Source organism: Camelus bactrianus, chromosome 17, assembly GCF_048773025.1.
Source record: "Camelus bactrianus isolate YW-2024 breed Bactrian camel chromosome 17, ASM4877302v1, whole genome shotgun sequence".
Lineage (NCBI taxonomy): Eukaryota > Metazoa > Chordata > Mammalia > Artiodactyla > Camelidae > Camelus > Camelus bactrianus.
Genome location: NC_133555.1, coordinates 24,220,514 through 24,240,417, shown reverse-complemented (window position 1 = coordinate 24,240,417; position 19,904 = coordinate 24,220,514). Strand labels below are relative to the sequence as shown.

Below are 19,904 nucleotides of genomic sequence, written 5' to 3'. Positions count from 1 at the left end.
GTTTTTGCTTTTATTTCTGTTGCCTTGTTAGACTGACCTGGGAGAACATTGCTACAATTTATGTCAGAGAATGTCTTGCCTATGTTGTCTTCTAGGAGATTTGTGGTGCCCTGTATTGTGCTTAATTTTTAAGCCATTTTGAGTTTATTTTTGTGTATGGTTTGAGGGAGTGTTCTAACTTCACTGATTTGCATGCAACTGTCCTGCTTTCCCAGCTGCCTCCTGTGTTGAAGATGAATTGACTGTAGGTGTGTGGGTTTATTTCTGGACTCTCTATTCTGTTCCATTGATCCATATGTCTGCTTTTGTGCCAATGCCATGCTGTTTTGATTACTGTAACTTTGTAATATTGTCTGAGGTCAGGGAGCGTTATGCCTCCAGCGTCATTCTCTTCTATATTGCTTTGGCAATTCTGGGTCTTTTGTGTTTCCATTTAAAGTTTAGAATTATTTGTTCTAGTTCTGTGGAAAATGTCCTGGGTAGTTTGATAGGGATCGCATTAAATCTGTAGATTGCTTTGGGTAGTATGGCCATTTTAACAATATTCTTCCAATCCAACAGCATGGGGTATCTGTCCATTTCTTTGGATCATCTTCAGTTTCCTTTATCAGTGTTTTATAGTTCTGTGTGTGTAAGTCTCTCACCTCCTTGGCCAGTTTATTCCTAAGTTTTTGTTTTTGTTTTGTTTTGTTTTTTTGATGCAGTTTTAAAAGGGATTTTTTTTTTTTTACTTTCCTTTTCGGATATTTCATTTTTAGTGTAAAGAAATGCAACAGATTTCCATATGTGAATCTTGTATCTTGCTACCTTGCTGAATTCATTTATCAGCTCTAGTAGTTTTTGTGTGGAGTCTTTAGGGTTTTCTCTGTATAGTTTCATGTCATCTATATATAGTGACAATTTTACCTCTTCTTTCCTATTTATTTTTAAATGATGTTCCTCTTAGTTTTCAACTTCATAGAACCATGGTCCACAAGAGCAAATGCTCCTCCTTGTATTCCTCCAGAAAACTCAGGTCATTCCGTGGCACCCTAGGCCACAAGCCAGCCACAGATGCTGTGGATCATCAGGCAACCTGGAGAGCTTAGGTTATTGACCTCAGAGAAAAAAGCCAAGACAAAGGAAGAGACCCTTCCTCTTCTCCAGTCTTCTGCAAAAAAAATAAATAAGTAAAGATCTTTAAAAAAGGAGGATGGGATTCTATAATCTTCAGGTAATTCAAAAAGAATGACCCCTATCTGATGGGCATCCTCTGTCCAATCATTAGTGGAAGCTCTCAGTGCCTAAAAAAGCTATGATGGCAAGCCTGGAGCTATGCATGTGTTGGGCTATTGTCCCAGAAGAAAGAAAAATAAATTAATTCCATAGGGCAGGAATCAGTAAACTTTCTTGGTTAAGGACCAGGTGTTCACCCATATGGTCTCGTGTTGCTGCTACTCAGACCCGCTGCTGTAGCCTGAAGGCAACCACAGACAGTATATAATGAATGGGTGCAGAAAGTGTCTTCCAGTAAATCTTTATTTGTAAAAATAGGTGGTAGTCCAGATTTAGCCTGGGAACCACAGTTCCCTGACCCCTGCTCTAGGGGATGGCTCAAAAAAAAGTTGGAGAAACCCAATCTTACGCTTGTTTTAAGGCATTTTCTGTCTTAAAGTTGGCAGTGGCCGTGACTTTGAAAGTGTCCCTTGGTTGGCTCTGCTTTTCCATGACACTACAGGATCCCAGGACCAATTAGAGGCTTGTTAACTTGGAGACCGTTCACTTACCCGTCCACCTTAAGGTCTGCTGCTGTCCCACAGCAGAAGTGCAGCAGAGCCCACCTCCCTCAGCCCCTGGCCTGATGGTTCCCTGCAGCACTGTGGCGGGTGCCTGCCCTTCTGTCAGGATGACTGGACACACTGGAAGAGAGGAAACAGAATTTGGCCTTTCAGTCCCAAGCATGAAACACCTGGCAGTGTACGACACCAAAAGAAAGGGAGGAAAAGTCATCTTAATATTGTATTGTTGCCGAAGACAGACTTAGAACGGATGTCATCCGTAAAAAATACAAAGCTTTAGATTCCAGTAAATGGAAAAAATATTTAGGCTCGGTGGATTGTTCAAGGGACATCCAATTCACTACTCTGCCCTTAGTCGGTAAATAACTTGGACAGACGTGAGGATTTAATGGGCTGTCATTTTAGTTACTCTGCAACACATCCCGGGCACATGGAAGAGCATTTCGGTGATTAAGTGCTGAATACGGTCTATTGTGAAGACTTTTGGAACAGCAAACAGAGAAAAATAACTTTCCTTCCAACAACGTGAAACATATGGCTTATTAATTTAACGAAACCTGTTCAAACCACAGTGGAATCAAAACCACTTGATCTGATAATTTGATTTGATGGCTTAATTAAAGTGACACTGTATAACGTAATAAAAGCAGAGGAAACGAAGAGGACACTGGGCTGCCTGCGTACCCCTCCAGTCTGCTAAGCCAGCGCCGTGGTTTTTGGACAGTACTTTTTTCCTTTTGCTGATGGAGGGATCTCTTTGTTGACTGCATTGTCAGTGCTAAAGACGGCTTCCTGTGTTGGTGAAAAGCACTTTGTAAGGCCACGTGCCAGTGTGGGAGAGTGCCTGAGTAACTGGCCTGTTTCAAATCAGAACACACTGAGAAAGAGCGTCAAGTTTTCCACCCAAATTAGCCAGCAAAGAAGTAAATCCGTAATAGTTTTTACGAAGCATCTGACATTGAAATCATGCGGTGGTTTTTTTTTTTTTTTTTTTTTTTTTTTTGCTATTTTGGGAGAAAATATTAATGTTCTGTTTTCAGTTTAATCATTTCTACTCACCAAATTATTGAGCTTGAATTACTTGATCTTAACAAAAGAAACTCTGATATGAGCACTTAATTCCTTTGTAGGCAGCTGCCCTCCCAGAAGTTCTTCCAAAACGTTACCTCAGTACCTCTAGAAACTTTCAACACCGGAAGGCGCTAAGGAAAACGTATTCTTTAATGCAGCCCCTGTGGAGTGTTTAACACTCCCTTCTTTTAAAAAGAACTATTACTAGCTCCTACTTTTTAGCCTGGGAAGTGATTAGGGAAGAAGACAGTAAGTAGGACTGTTTTGTAAGACTCTCCAGCATCCTGGGTTCTCATGCTTTTGAAGGTCATGCCATGTTCTGCCCGTTTTACGTGCTCAGATCTCCCACGATTATTACAATTTTGTGTAGATATATAGAGTGTGGTAAGTTGCCTTTGATGGGTTGACGTAAAGTTGATATTTCGTAGACATTTATTGCACCGTTAGCTGCTTTGGGTTCATGTTCTGTAGCCAGTGAGTGTGTTTTCTTGTGTCAGGCCTCTTAGCCACATTGAGGCGCCGTGCCCGGCGCACCTATGATTAAAAAGGCTGCCTAGGGGTTTTCGTGCTCCAGGTGCTATGCTAGCCTTCTCGGTTCATCTGTGTTTTATTTAGTCCTCCAAACAACCCCTGGAAGGATTCACTTTCCATTTATCAAATATTTGCTGAGCACCTACTATGAACAAGTTTTAGGCATTAGAAATACAGATGCATAAAGAGAATAGTGTCTTAAGTTTGAGTGGGAAGAAACAAACACACAAGTCAACCGGCGACAGAGCTGCACTGTTGTTGCACAGATCACATAGGGTGGTAGAGTGTGGTGAGGCAGTGGGGAAGAGAGCTTCCCTGGATTGGGTATTCCCTGGTCTAGATAGGGAGCCAACCGTGCAAAGTTCTGAGACAGAAAGGTCATTTGCAAAGGTCCTGGGGCATGGGAACTAGCAAGGGTGGAAGTCTCAAAAAAATGTTTCTTGGTAAGGAGTTAAGACCCCATTCTTATGACAGTGGGAAGCCTTTGGAAGGCTGTAAGGAGGGCTCTGGCAAGATCTGAACAGGTTTTGAAACCCAGCACTGATTGTTCTGTGAAGAATGTTTGCATAGGACGTGGGGTGGGATCAGCAAAGCCGGCAGGAGGCTGATGGAAGTATTCCCGACAGGATGACAGTGGTTGGTTGAGGGGGATCCTGGTGGAGGTAGAAGTGATCCTTTAGCGATGGACTTGGGAATAGAGCCTCTGAGATTTAGGAACAGCTTGGATGGAGAATGGGTAGGAGTGAGCCAAGAAAGAAATGCTGTATTATTGTTTCTCTTTAAGATGAGGGGTCTGAGATTCAGAGAGAGGAGGTGGTCCTCCAGAGTCCCAGCTGGGAAGTGATGTAGAGCGGAGATGTGAACCGAGATCCCCGTCTTTCCAGACATAGCGTTCTTTCCATTTGCCAAAGGGCTCCAGCTTCCCTGTGAATCCACAAGGGGCCATCTCTGTTTTAGATGTCATCAGGTGGCTGGAGCAGCGTAGTTTATTACTCTGTCTCTGAATGAAGGAGTTTTAAGATTAAACGTCCTTAAGGCAGTCAGGTGCTCTTCCTAAAGATTAAGTGTATCTTCCTTAAGGACTCGTGGGGCTCCGTCTTTATCTCCTTGGCTTGCTTTTGGGGGGTTAACTTGGGTCCTCAGGGCAGAGGTTACTGAAGCCATGATCACAGAGTTGGTCCCTGGGAGGGTCAGGGCACCCACTTGATCTGGAAGGTGGGGCCCCCTGGACGGAGGATCTTGTGCATCCTTGAGTCAACAGGACCTAACACAGTACCTAAAACACAATGGATATGCAGTCATGAATGAATGAATGAATGAATCACATGCCCCTCCTTGGCTTGTGATCTTTTAAATGAGACAATGTAGGGAGTAGATAGTGCAGAGCCCGGGACATGGAAAGGACTCTGCAGATAATTCTGCTTCCTTGTCTGTAAGTCAGCAGTGGCATCTTTGTATGTTCAGGACAACCTGTTACATGTGACATGATCACTGGAGAACACATTTCAGAATAAGGGGACCACGCTCCCTTCCCGGCAGGAGTGCAGAGCCAGGTTGTCCAAAAGAGTTAAACCCTTTCCAGTGAATCCCACTGTCCTTTGTCTGGTCCACATGTCCTGTCCCGTCCCCAGCCCCACCTTGCACTTCACTTTTCTTAGCATCCTGTACTGCAGTCCCGGCAGGCTGCTACCTGGAAGGCGCTGGCCCCAGCTCTGTACACAGTGGAGTCCTTGTCAGCCATCTAGGCTCAACTCAAACCCTTGAAGTTTCGGGACTACCATGCCCCAGCCACTGTGTCAGGGCATCGGCACCTTTCTTTTGGAGCACTTACCAACGTTGAAATTTTACATGCATTTATGTATTTTTTCCCCTAATATCTAGCTCTCCCACTACCAGATAAGCTCCATCTCAGTGGTAAAACTAGAATTTTTTTTTTCCTTCTTTATTTGAGAGAGCGTGCAGTGCTCACTGTTGGCTACTCAGTGATTATTAGGCTGGATGGATGGATGGATGGATGATGACGACCCACACGTGTCAGGTGACCGGGAGTGAAAAAGGATTCTTGCCACAAGAGCTGGCACAGTTGACACATTTATGATCCAGTCCAAGCTCGGTGCTCTGACAGGAGGAGTGTGGCCAGGCATTGGAAGTAAGACTCCATACCACTCCCAGCATCTGAAATCCGAGAGGCTCCTAGGATTTGGGAAGCCTTCTTGCACTTTGACCATAAGCCACTCCACCACACCAAAAAGCAGAGAAAGGAGATGCTGGAAGTGCCAGGTGCGGGTGTCAGGACGCTCCCAGGCAGAGCCGCTTTATGGCGTAGGAGCTGTTGAGCTGATCTTGATTACAGATGCCCGGGGCCGTCTACCGTTTTCACACTTTATAAATATCACCTAATTACTTAATCCTCTGTCTCCAGGCGGGGAGGCAGATTTTGATCTTAGGGCCGACTTAGCCATCCTCCTCCGGCTTCAGCTTTTCTTTGCCCTCTGGAGGAATCTTCCTTGACATTGGGTTTATTTGTGCAAGCACCGTCGTCTCCTGAAGAGCAATCTGGAAATTAATAAAGACCAACAGCATCCTTCTCCCCAGAGCGACGTGCCTCCCCTTTCTCTGGCTAACTAGCGCTCACAGCACGTGAAGCAGGAGGCTCCGAGGTGTTTGCTGCATCTCCTTGGAGTCACGGGAGGAAGGTAGTTGGGAGACAGACCGTAAGTCTTCCCCATTCATGCCACTGTTTATTCCGCAAACAAACCCAGGTTAGTTGAGATTGTTTTTCTTTAGGTACAAGGATCTTGGACCAAATCCTTGGCCTTCTCACAGCCTAAGCGATGGTCTCGCCTTCCACAACCTCTGAAACTGTCGGCAAAAGCACAGAAGTGGGAGCCCCCATTGCATCCTCTGGAATCATCTTTCTCACTCTTTCTACGTGCAGCCAGCGGGCGTCACGTTGCTGGCTTCACTCCTGGGCCCTTTCTGGACAGGTTTTGTGATTCCAAAGCATGGTTTGGACCAAAATGAGTGTCTTGGCCGTCCCGTTTCCAGTCTGTGCCTGTGTCGAGAAGGCTCTGTCTATACATCTGACCCTAAATTCTAACAGGTACCGTCTACCAAGTGCACGGAGCCCTGTGGTTTCCACGCAGAGGCTTCCAGGAAGAGAGGAGCCTTCTCGATGAGCAGTGTACTGAGCATTTAAAACTGTTGGTTTTCACCAGCCAGCTAGAAGCCCAGCCCCTCAGAGGGTCTAGATCTGAGTGCCCGAGGCAGCCCAGAGGCCAAGGGGGGCCCCGTCCCTTGCAAGCGCTGCACAGGGAATTCCTGCCTGGGGACTTCAGGGGCCCCTCTTGTTCACGGCCTGATCCCTCCAGCAAGTGGCAGGCTCCCTGTTCTCTTCTCGGGTCCTCTTGACCGAGCCCAGGAGGGGCTGCTGGAGGCCAGTCGCTCGGTGTGGGGGACCTGGGAGCCATACCAGAGAGGGCCGTCCTAGCCAAGTGACCGTTTGGTGCAGATACCCCATCTGGTGGTTGAAACACAGGTGGAATTCCAACAGTGGCACCCCTCCAGTGGCTTCCCTGAAGCAGAACCAGTAAGAGAGGCCGGTGCCAAGGAAGAATCCGAGATTCAAAGCTGATAAGGTGAATACAGGGCAAGAGCCACGACACTCCTTTTACATATAGTAGGTGCCAAGCGTAGGTGATACCAAATTCCAAGAGAAAAATTATTTCAAGGGCCAAATTGAAACGAAGGGGCAGAGGCCAATTGCTGAGGACAGCTATAGGAGTCTGAATAGCCCAGGTGTTTCTTCATGATAAACGAAGCTGTAACATCGTCTCAGCCGAGGGAAATTGGAGACTCGTCCAGAGAAAACCCAGTTTCAGTATAAGGGCACTGGGCACTTGCCCACCTCAGACCCGCACCCTGGTCTCTGGTTCAGACCCTCAATTGGAGCCCTTGACTCTAGAGCAAGGTAGTGGGAGAGGTACCACGTAGAAAGGATGCTGTGCTCAGGTAAAGTGAGACGGGTCCACTGTGCCCTTTTGGCAGGAAGTCACAGCATCTTGAGGCTGGAAGGGAGGGAAGGGCTTGGGGGCACATGGAACCCAGCCTTCCACCCAGTGTCTGAGAAGCAGCTGTTCTCAGCTGGCTCTGGAATGATACACCGCCCTGAATTTGCCCACCTCCCTTAGTGCTGAGCTGAACGATGCTTTTTCCTGCACACACAGGACATAGGCACCTCCCCTGGCCTTTAGCTCTCTGGGGAAGAGGGATATCCCGTAGGAAAAAGACTCCAAGGAGGTAGGAGAGGTCAGCAGTAGCGTAATGTGAGAAACTCTAAACCACGTACTTCGAGGGCTGGAGAGCTGAATTTCTGCCTTTGCCTCCCCGGACGCTGGCTGCCACTGTCGTGTTTTGATCGGGTGGCTCTATTATGTGCACAGTGGAGGCAGCTGATGGGGTAAGAAAGTTTTCCAGTTCCCTGTCTTCCAGGGTGATTGCCATGAAGAGCTCCTAATACTCAGTTGTTGGCCGAGGGACTGAATTGCACACCAGGACTTGCTCTTGGGAATGGAGGGGAAGCCGTTGGGGAGCGTAGAAAAGACTCCCCAGCTGTATTAGGAAAACTTAGTTCTTTCTCCTGAGTAGGGAAAAACCTGGTTCTCCATCTCCTGTGTGTTTCTCCTTAACTTCTACACAGAATCCTTTACTCTGACACTTCCGGTCACCAAACGTGGGGGACAGGGGTTTCCTCACAGCAAGCAGTTCTCTGCAGCACCAGCTGGGTGTCCTACAGTTTAACTCAGTTCTAACACTGTCTGTTTGAAGACAGCGTCCGATCCCGCAAGGTAAGACCTCAGTCCCACAAGACTGCCCCCTCCCACTTCAGATGCCCGTCATGGAGTGGTGGGTCCCCAAATGACCCCCAGCTTCTGTCCATGTGGTTACACGTTGGAGGCTCCCATAGTTTCTTCCTCTGGTTTGATTAATGTGCCAGAAGGGCTCACAGAACTCAGGGAAACACTTACTCACGTTTACCAGTGTATTAGAGGATATAACAGAAGACACAAATGAACTCCTCTCCCCGTGGAGTTGTGGTGCATCACCCTCCCATTATATGGATGTGTTCACAAACCTGGAAGCTCCCCAAACCTTGTACTTGGGGACTTTTATGGAGGCTTCGTTGGGTAGATATGATCAATTGCTGATCGTGTTTGCAGCCTCTCTCCCCTCGCTAAAGAAGGAGCCGGGGTGGGGCTGAAAACTCCAAGCTTCCTGTCACATCTTCATCTTTCTTTCTGGTGGCCAGCTGCCGTCCGGGAGCCCACCCACCCAGAGCTGCCTCATTAGAACAAAAGATACTCCTAGTGCGCCTGTCAGGAATTTACAGGGGTGTTAGGAGCTCTGAGTCAGAGATGGGATCAACAACCAACTCTTAGAGTAAGAGAAGACGTACAGGTGATCAAGAAGTACATGTAAAAATGTGCAGCATTATTAACCATCGGGGGAAATGCAAATCAAAAGCACGGTGAGGTATATATCACCTCGCAGCTGTTAGAATGGCTGTTACCGAAAAGACAAGTGATAACAAGTGTTGGTGAGGAGGTGGAGAAAAGGGAACTCTCGTGGACTGATGGTGGGAATGAAAATTGGTGCAGCCACTCTGGAAAGTAGTCCGCAATTTCCTCAGAAATTAAGAACAGAACCTCCCTGTCATCCAGCAGGTCCCCTTCTGGGTATTTATCGGAAGAAAACAAAAATACTGACTTGAAAAAAGGTGTATGCACCCCCCATGTCCATTGCAGCATTATTTACAAATACCCAAGATACGGAAACAGCCTGAGTGTCCATTGATAGGTGAATGGATAAAGAAGACATGGTGTATGTATGTATGTATGGAATATTACTCAACCATAAAAAAGAAAAAAGTCTTGCCATTTGTAACAACATGGGTGGACTTGGAAGGCATTATGCTAAGTGGAAAAGTCAAAGAAAGATATGATCCTATATATACGTGAGAACAAAACAAAAACCAAGCTCATAGACAACAGGGAACTGACAGAGATGAGGGGTGGGAGAAAGGAGTGAACTGGTTTTTTGATTGTTTGGTTGTTAGTTTAAGTAAAATGGGTAAGTTTTTAAAGAAATTAAAAAAAAAAATAAAATAAAAGACACTCTTACTGCTCTTACCACCTGGGAAATTACGAGGGTTTTAGGAGCTCTGTGCCAGGGACCTGCGGCAGAGACCAGTGTGTACGTATTTTCTGTTATCTCATGACAGGTTGGAGCTTGCATTAGTTAATACACCATAGATTTAAAACTTGAAAGCGGTTGTCCTAGTGATTGGCGGAACTTGAGGGCAGCTGTGCCCCATGGTCTCCCACATCATGAGAATGTGGTTCTCTGGCAGCGCCTGGCCTCGGGTCAGAGCTGAACCCAGCTCCAAAAACTGCTTTCGAGACCTGGTCTTGCCCATCCTCCTCGTTCTCTGCTTGCCTCGCTGTGCTAGTTTCCTTTCCAGTTTTCTCACTTCAGGGCCTTTGCACAAGCTGTTTTTTCTGTCTGACATTTCTAAGCCTCCTTCCTTTCTGCTCATTTTATAAACACCTAATCATTGTGAAATTTGGATTTCAGTTCAGTTCACTGTGCTCAGCAAACCTTTCGTAACCAATCCCTCAAATCTAGGTCAGAGTCCTTTATGAAATCTTTTTTACAGAGTTACTCTAATATTTGCCTTAAAAGCTTGTAATCACGTAATTCTTACTGCCGAGAGTGTTTAACTTTTTTGGTGCCGTGGGCTCTTTTAGCCATCTGGTGAATCCCGTAGATTCATACTGATGGTTTTAGATGCATAAAATAAAATAGATTACCAGAGAAGCCAGTTATCCTTGGATACTATGAAAATAATTTTTAATTGTAATAAAGTAATCGATCTGCTTCCTGATGAAGGCATTAAATTATAAAATCTAGCAGCGGCTCTCATAACTGTTACGATTTTAAAATAATGATGGGCATGAAGGAAAATTTGAGATGTTGGCCATAACAATAATCGAATAGGAATTTATCTGTGATTTCTGTGGGTGATGTCACACAGGTTCTGCTAACACTACTGTGGTTTGTTTTCAACATTTGAAATGTGAGGAAATGCTAAATTTTAGTTTGAGATCAGGGAAAGTAAAATGTATTTTTTCCCATCCAAGTTAACAAATTTCTGTGCATTCTATCTAGAGTCCTCAAGAAGCCCAAAATTAGGAACTCTGTTTTAGGGGGTTAAAGCGACGATGTCTGTTTCTCTCTCTGGGTTGTGATCTCCAGGAGGTCGGGGACCATGTCAGCTTGAGTTTTCATGTATCCCTAGTTCCTGGTCACGGTCCTGCCGTACAATGGGTGCTCAATAAATGTTTAACAAGAGCTGCTCCTTACAGCATCCTTGCTGCACATCAGCCAGCACGTGCTTGTGCATTTCATGCACTTGTCCCTGAAGCTTGCACCCATGCTTTATCCAAGACCACACTGCTGGCGTGTGCAGAACCAAAGTAGCGTGACTCCAGAGTGAAAACGTGAATCAAGGACCCCCTTGGAGCTCAGACTCTGAAACAGAAGCAGTGATGGCGCTGGTCATCACTGATCAGCCCTGCAGAATTGCCCTGAGAACTTGATGGCAGGGTGTGTGAGTCGTGCTGACTCGGCCCAGAGCCAGCCCCCTCAGGCAGGACTCTGCACTCTGCTCCGCCGCTTCCGTTTCCAGCATCCCCGTGATGGCCTGGGGGACCACAAGCTTAGTCTGTGTTTCTGATGGGGGACAATGGTAATTGAACTGCACCCAGTTTGAGGGCCTCAGAGGAGTTGGAGGCTGCTCTGGAAATGGTCAGGAGACCCACACTCTCGTCTTTCATTGAGAACAAAGAAAACGAGGGAGGCAGAGAGAGCAGGAAGGAAGCTTTTTGCGCCGAGTACTGTTCACCTGGGGAAGAAGCGCAGACCTGAGGCTTGCAGTAGTGGTGCGTGGTGTGTGCGTGAGACCGTTTTCACCGTTTAAGCACTTGGAGTAACCCTCCTGACGTCTTTATTATCGTCCTGCAGATGAGAAAATAAACGTAGGCGGCGTTTGTGGAAAGAATGCACGTGATGTCCCCCTTCCCCCTCTGGTGTGGAATATGGCAGACTGGGTTCCAGTTCCGAGCCCTCCTCCCACTCCCCTGTCCTTGGCGCAGCCCAGTGACTTGGTCTCGCAGGACCCCAGTGTCCTCCTTCACCTTTAGTGAAGAGGATGCCTGCGTGGACCATCTGACATGAAGGCGAGGAGCCTGGCCAACGGTAGCTGGCAGCTGGCAGCTCCAACTGGATAGAGTTTGGATGTTGTAAATCCCCAAAACGCCAGAGCTGGGGTCCAGCTCTGACCCAGTTCTGGCCCTTTTGCCCCTGCAGTTTCCCTTCTGTGAGCTCTTGGGTGGGGGTGGGGAAGGTGACCCCCTGGAGCACCAAGACTCCAGGTTTGAAGTCCCAGGTGGTTGCTTTGGGGGATTTTGTGCTGACCTAGGCCTTTTTGATACAGCCCTTCGAAAAGATAACTCCTTCCCTAAGACCATTTCTTTGAAAATTTCCCCGAAAGGACTGTGTATTCAAGGGTTCTTCAGCTAAGTGGGGATGGTGAAGAAAGGATGGGCATTTAAGCTGTCTGAGGCGAGGCTGCTGGCTCTGTTCACCTGAAAAGTTCTCTTCTGCGTTAAGAGGAGATGGCACTTCTGCTCTCTCTCCCCCGCCCCCCGGCGGACGGGCGGCATCCGTGTCCCTCGCAGTCCGGTCCCCTGCTGGTGTAGGGTGCCGCATCTCTGCCTCCCCCCCCCCCCCCCACGGGAGCCGGCAGCTTGGTTTCTGTCGACAAGCTTTGTGAGAGTGGATCGGCAACAAACCACGGCATTTGAGCCGTGCTGTCTCTTTGACTCATGATCACTAGTTGGCTCGTGGCTTCAGGGGTCCCGTGGTTGGGAGGCAGCCCCAGGGAGGATTTAAAATCCAGAGAGTTTAAGGCACTTGGAAGCTACCCTGACTTTCACAAAGAACATATCCCGTCCATTTACCTAAAACGCCCCAGATGAAGAGGGTGTGGAGGAATCTGTCATTTACTTGTGGACCCACTGAGAAAATATCCTTGACATTGATGGCGAGTTAGAGGACCTTGGGTGCTCTGCGAGAAGCCTCTTCATTATTTAACAAAGGTTGGGATCATAATTAAAGGTGGTGCAGAATGAAGGCAGGAATTCTCGGAGCCAGCGCCGAGCAGCACCCCAGATGCCTGTGGAACGCAATCAGACGCCCGTGAGAAGGTAATCAGGCCCCTGAGAAGGAGGGGTCTGATGTCAGGAGCGCCTCATAGGGGATGCTCGTTTAGAGAGCCGGGTGGGGTGCCTCCCACAGGGTTAAAGGGTTTCAATTTTGTGCGAAAGGATGTGTCAAGATGACTGGCCGACTCCCTGTGCTGAGTGCAGTTGCCGCGGCCATTGTCAAGGGTGTCGGGCACCTCCTGGTGCTCGTTTTAGGTCAAGTGCAGAACTCGCCTGGCGGCCAGGCAGCTGTGGGTGAGGGCGGTGGGGAGTGGTGGGGACTGCAGCAAATGTGAGCATCCCCCACCGCTGTCCCATCTGAAGGGGAGACTGCACTCGCTGCTCCGGGAAACCATTGCTATGGGTGGGCGCAGGCCCAGTTTAAAAAGCCAGCCTTGTATGTGAAACATACCAATTCTTCAAACACTGTGTGGGCCTCACAGCTTGTCCCTGTGTGTGCCCCTGGGCCTCAGGCCCACAGAGTCTGGTTGAACTGCCGTGTTCCCTGTGACCTTTACCCCAAGCCTGTGAGGGGGTGTTACCAGGTGGTAGCCACCCATTTTACAGATGAGAACACAAGGGGCTGTGTGAGTCTGCCTTCAAAGTCCACACTTTCCTATATGCCAGCTCTTCCCAGCTGTCCCTTCTGTGATACACACCACAGTGCCGCTTTCGTCTGTTTCATACTTGGAATTTGAAGGAGGTTTTGTTTGCCCGCAGAACTCGGCAGCACACGGCACGCGCTCTTTGGAGGATGTCTGGCCGCCTTACCTCCCCCAGCAGCATGAGGAGCACTTTGAGGAGGGAGCAGAGGGGCCCGGGGGCCTGGGGGAGACCTGCTGGGGGAAGCCCGGGCTTCCAGGAGACTGGGGTGGGGGCCTGGCTGGGGAGGGGTCAGTGGGGAGGAAATGGGGAGTGATGAGGTTGGAGACATGGAAGGGGCCCCGTCACCTGGGACTTGTGGCCAGGGGGAAGGCTGGGGAGTTGGTTCCGTCTCCCCAGCCTGCCATTCCTTCATTCCGTGTTTGTAGAGAGCTCTGAGTTAGCACCGAGGATATGCAGCGAAGAACACAGAAGGGCTGCCAGCCAGCCCCGTGGAGCTTGCCTTACCTTCCAGTGGGCCGTGTGATCACTCCTTACAGGTGGTCCGCAAAGTCAGTAAGCATAAGGCTGAGGGACACTAGAGCAGGGAGAATCCCGACTCTGTGGACGAGTGGGGCCCTCAGGCTGGGCCTAGGGGCAGAATTCGGTGCTAAGAACACAAGTGCAGCTGGTAAACATGTTTCAAAGAAAAGTTTGGATTCCCTTTCTCCTCTGTGTCTATAGAATCAGCCAGCCACTGACCCATAGGCCAGACTCTCCCACCAGCACCCTCTCTACAGCCAGGAGCTGAGTGTGGTTTTGATATGTTTAACAGTTGGAAAAAAAAAACAAAAGATGTCATGACACATGGAGATGGTGTGAAATGGGAATGCAGGCTCCGTGACCGGTCTCACGGGTGCACAGCCACACCCATTCAGCCACAGGCGACCTCGGCTGCTTCCGGGCTTCAAAGGCAGAGCTGGGTAGTTGTGACGGAGACCCTGTCTGTGGCCTGCAGAGCCAGACATGTTGACCGTCTGGTCCTTTACAGGAAAAGTGTGCCCACCCCTAGTAACCTGCAGGTGCCTCATCCAAACCTTGCCCAGAAACCCCAGCCTCTCAGGGAGGTGGAGAACCGAAGGGAGGTTTCTTGTCCACCTGCTGCCCTTCCCTTAGGCTGGGACAGACAGGGGCCCGGTGCTCCCACGTGGAGCCTGGGACAAGTGTGGGCCTTTGGAGGTGCCACGGTTACTGAATTCCCCTGGCTGGTGGTCCAGGCCTGCTTCCTTTGTGAACTTAACCCAATATTTTCTAGCCCATTGAGACAGTGGGGTTCTGTCCTTTCATGCAAAACAGTGATACCAAGCTCTCTTTATTGACAAGGAAATATTTCCCTGACATATTGAGTAAAACAGATTCACTCACAGGGCTGTGATGCACCCATTTACATCAAATTGTGTGTATGTGTTTTTCCCAAATCTATGAAGAGAGATCTGGATGTTGGATCCGCAGAAAGTTAACAGTGGTTATCTCTGGATACTGGGATTTTTGGATGATTTTTTAAATTAACTTTCTTCTCTTTACTTTTTTGGACGACTTGGGTTTCTTCTGAAACACATTAACATGAGTCATTTTAATCAGCCAAGAAAAGCCCAGCTATTTTAATTTCAAAGAATAAATAAGAATGGTTGCATCCACATGTGGGTGATGGAATTATTTATGTGGTTATGATGTAACTGTTAGAGATACATGCATCCCCGTACAGCTCACGGCTAATTGGAGCCGGGAAGTGATGGCTTCAGAATTCTAGAGATCAGTAAGAACATGGTAGGAGGTGAGAAAAGATGTAGATGTCAGGAAATCTGACCTGGTCATCACTATGAGAAACAGACGCTCCCCAATATATAAACCTCCTTGGTCCGTTATTCGTGTTTGGAAAGATCCTTTCCTGATTTCCACCTCCCCTTTCTCCGCCCTGGGTTAAGAAGCTGTAAAGCACTCAGAAGTCAGTGTTTTAAAACGGTCTGTTGGCGCCACCTAGTGTCCACACTCTGCCATTTCACCCCCCTGTCTTGCTGGGAGCCTGCCGTCACATTCTTTGTTTGATGTCTCTGCTCTGGTGGCATTTGCGCAGCAGGCAGCGAAATGCCTCCCGGGGTTCTGCAGGGCAGTGGGAATGCCTCATTAATTTATCCCTTCCTTCCTATCTCAGTCGCACAAAGCGAATCTGTCCGACTGAAGCGGGGTTTGGCAGTTGAAGAGCAAAAGGATGCCTCCCTGTCATAACCAATCTCCGCTTTCCTCCAGCAGCTCGCTCCTTAAAGCTGGATCCACGGCTTCCAGCAGGAAAGCCGTCCTCCCCAGGGCTGCCCTGGGCTTGGGGCTCTTGAGTAGCAAAGAGGGGAGTCTGGCTCGTGGTGGGCTGCTTGGCATGTGGTTGGGCTCCCGGGAGAAGCCTGAACCAAACCCTGGCCCCCTCCTGGCCCATCCTCTCCAGTGCTACTCCCTGCCTGCTCTCCTGACCCCAGCAGCATCCTCACCGCCTCCCTTGCCCTCACGCCCCTCCTTCCTCAGCACGTCAGCAGGCCTTTTACCTCTGTTAGCTCTAGAACCAGCTCTCCTCCTGGTCTCTCCCAGGTCCTGCAGGCCCCGCCGGCCTCCCTTCTCTGCTCTTATCCCCTCGGGGCTCTCCTACGCTCAGCTGACGCTTCAGGGAGTTTTGTAAAGTGCAGACCTGCTTGTGTCATTCTCCAGTTCAGATCTTTCCCGTGGCTTCTGAGTGCTGTCGGGTAAAGACCAGAATTTTCATCTGGGCCTGCGAGGCCTCCCACTCCACTGGCCCCCATCTTGTTCCTGGTGCCCTGATCCAGCCCCACTGCCTTCCTTTCCACGCCTCAGGCCTTCTCCCTCCCCTGGTCCCTTAGCCTGCCCTCCCCCACTTCCCCTGACTCCCACGGAGTGCATCTCCACTCAGTTCTCAGTTGGATGTACCTTCTTCAAAGGCATCTTCCCTGGACCCCATAGCGTGAGTCAAATCTTCTATAATCTGCTCGGAAGATACAGCCCTGCTCCCCACCCCCCACCCCATCCTGGCCTGTAATAGCAACTCCACACCTGCCATCCTTTGACGAACCCCTGTCTCCCTCTTAGGACCAGTGGTTCTCATCCAGTGTGATTGGCCCTCTGGGGACATTTGTGGTGGTTTTAACTTGAGGGAGGGGTTGCTATGGGCATCTGGTGCCCAGAGGCCAGGGGTGCTGCTCACCATCCTGCAGCGCCCAGGACAACCCAGTGCGTCAGGCAGAGGGAACTGTGTATTCAGGGGCCCAGGAAATGAAGGGATGTGGCTTGCTGCAGGGACAGAAAGATGCCAGTACAGTAGTACAAGAGCAAAGAATCGTCTGGCCCAAGAGGCCAGTAGTGCTGAGGTTGAGAAATTCTGCTTTCGACTGGAAGCCCTACGGAGGCAGGGACCATGGCCTCTGGCAAAGAACACATTTAGAGGTCCAAAACGTCCCTGTTCAAGGCTGACTTAATATTCTCAGTCATTTAACGGGTTTGTCCGCAGATAGATGTGGAACCAGCACCTCCCTTCACACCTGCCAGCCACAAGGAGTAAGCAGAATTAGCCTGGCTTTTCCTTATGCCCCCACAGCACGACAGCTACACAGCATCCTGCTGGTCCAGAGAACGTCCTCCTGGTTTTTGATGCCTTTGCTTTTAAGATCGTTTAACGTCTCATTTTAAATTGTACTTGTTTATGCTCTGATCAATAAAATTTCATCTAAAGTTTCAGTGAGTTGGGACGTTCCACAAGTTAAATGGCTTCTAAAAAAAAATCATTGTGGAGTAAAAGGCCAGATGACTGTGTTGGATTGAAAGAGGTTAAAGCCTTTTAACAACCGAATACAATGTGTGATGTCGAGAGAAAGGACTATAAACAATCTTTTGGAGACATCTGGGGAAATTTGAATAGGGACGATATATCAGACAGCATTTTCATGTTAGTGTTTATTTTCTTAGGCATGAAAGCAGTTTTATGGGGACTGTCTTAATCAGCTTGGGCTACTATAAAAAAAAGAAAAAATACCATAGACCAGGTGGCTTACAAGCAACAGAAGTTTATTTCTCACTGTTCTGGACGCTGGGACGTCCAGGATCAAGGTGCTGGTAGATTCACTGTCTGGTGAAGACCCACCTCCCAGGTCACAGACAACTGGCTTCTCACTGTGTCTCTCTGGGGTCTCTTAGAAGGACACTAATCCCATTCACGAGGGCTCCACCCTCGTGATCTAATTGCCTCCCAAAGGCCCCCACCTCCAGATACCATTCCATTTGGTGTTAGATTTCAACATACGAATTTGGAGGTTGCACAGACACTCAGACCCTTGCCGTTATGTAGGAGAAAGTGCGTATCAGGAGCACAGACCAGAGTATTAAGGAGTGAAGTTCAGGATGTCTGCAACTTGCTTTCAGTGACTTCACAGGAAGACAGTTGAGCGTGTGTATGAGTGTGTGTAGAAAGCAGTTGGGGGTGGTGAGAACAGATGTGACAAATTGTGAGCAGCAGGTGGATCTGGGTGACGGGAGTCTGGGTGTTTCCCGTCCACCGTGTCGACTTGCCGAGGGTGCAGTCTTGCAGGACGCGGGTGGAAGGGGGCAGATGGTCGCATGGCGTGTGGTGCCGGCAGACCCTGAGCGCGGCCGTGTGTCTTCAGTTTGCAGCTCTCCGCCCATCCACATGAAGGTGCAGCCTCTGAACCAGACGGTGCTGCAGGTGTCCTGGAGTCAGCCCGAGACCATCTACCACCCGCCCATCATGAACTACGTGATCTCCTACAGCTGGACCAAGAACGAGGATGAGAAGGAGAAGACGTTCACCAAGGACAGTGACAAGGACTTGGTGAGACCTCCCTGTTCCGCTCGGGGTGTCTGCTCCCCTTGCAGCTGTGAGAGGGGCCCTGGGTTCCTCTCCGGGGTGTCTTGTCTGTGTCGTCTCAGCTCAACGCTGTCTGCTGAGGGCGGGTCTGGGCTACAGCAGGAACTGTGGCATCCTGCCCTCACGCTGGCCAGCTCCGCCACCGAGAGAAGCCAGTTAGTTTCTTCATAGCTGGCCCTTCAGAATGGACTGCTTTTCCTTCCATTATTAAAAAAAACCCAGCAAGCCTCCATGAAGCCCTTTGTATCTGACAGTGTGAGTGTCCATATTTAAGTGAGCTGTACAGACGTGCATTCTCAGCATCCTCCTGGCACGGAGCAAGGGCGATGTCGGTCCTCGCTGTTCCTATTATTGCAGTTTTCACCCTCCGCTTCCCCTTGCCGCTGCTACTCCTGTCACCCCCACCGTGCAGCTGTCCGCAGTCCCCGCCACTCCCTTTTGTCCCATTCGATCTGCCTCACACATGCCTACCTGCTAGACCCCGGGACCAGGTAACTTTTAACCGCTGTCCTCCGCTCTCAGACGCTGCAACACCTGACTTCACGTCGAGCTGCACACGCCCGATGCACCTTCTCCTCTGAAGTGTGCCTAAATATTTAGTGGCCGGCACCCAGCAAGGCTGTTCAGAACAGCTGTTTGCAGAAGCCGGCTTCTTCCCCTGGAAGAGCAGTGGCTCTGACAAGCACTGCTCTCGACTTCTTTGCGTAGAAACTCAGAGTGACACGTTTGGGTCTGAAAGCCTTGCATTCATTGTTAATTAAAAGAAAGCTTTGGAAGAATGGGGCGCACGATCCTCTGCACACGTGAAAAATGTAATAGCGCCGAGTGGGATTCCTAACACCTTTATCACTTCTTTTTTTTCCTCCCAACGCAGAGTCAGTCCCCAGGGCCCATTCAGTCAGTTACAGAATAATAACTTTTCGTTTTGCTTTAGATGGAGATTCTCTTACTTCATTTCCATTTATATTTTCAATTTCCCCACCAGACATTGGTATCTGGGTCACATTAGGGAACAGTGAGCTTTATGAAGTCAAAGAGGAATCCACGGAAAGGCACCCAAGGTTATGCTGTGTTTTAACCTTTCTCTTCTCACGGCTGCAAGTCCGTGCGGGATGTGTCTCTTTCTGAAGTAAAGATGGCTTCCTTCATCAGCAGAAAGTACCTAGGTGCTGGTTCGGTTTCTTATTCTAAGTGGAAAATAATTAAATGCGCGAAGATGAATAGATACCGACTTGGAGTGAATTCCAGTAAATCCCTGCATAGCTGGGGTGAAGATTTTGCTCTGAACAGAAGACGGGGTTAGAGATTTAGAGCAGGAGGCATAAATTAGTTTCAGAGAAAGAGATGTAGGGGGCAAAATACACGCTCTGACAGGAAGTTCTTTTTTTATAAGAATTTCTAGGGGTAGTTATTTTCTTTGGGGACACACAAAGTTAATTTTCTCAATTCCTCAAGCAGTTGAGCGTGCTGGCTCAGCAGCAGCAAAACTATCCTCTAACTTACGATTCTTGGGGCCCCAAAACCTGAAAGTAATACTGAGCGTTTTCCCGGCATTTTCCAGCGTTCATCTCTCTCTCTCTCTCTCTCTCTCTCAACCTCACTGCAAACCTGTGCGACAGGTGTCCGTGCATCCCTTTTCCGAAAGCAAGAAATGAGGCTCTAAAGTGAATGACTTGACCC

At 48.9% G+C, this 19,904-nt stretch overlaps 1 protein-coding gene across 5 annotated transcripts in view; it reads left to right on the top strand.

Moving 5' to 3' along the window:
- The window catches only part of PTPRG (protein tyrosine phosphatase receptor type G), a 673,139-nt gene that overhangs the window by 542,810 nt on the left and 110,425 nt on the right, over window positions 1-19,904 (top strand). For all 5 annotated transcript variants that reach the window (XM_074344575.1, XM_074344574.1, XM_074344576.1 and 2 more), the window contains one exon: window positions 18,004-18,188. In XM_074344575.1, coding sequence (XP_074200676.1) covers window positions 18,004-18,188 — 185 coding nt within the window. The remainder of the gene's footprint in view (window positions 1-18,003; window positions 18,189-19,904) is intronic.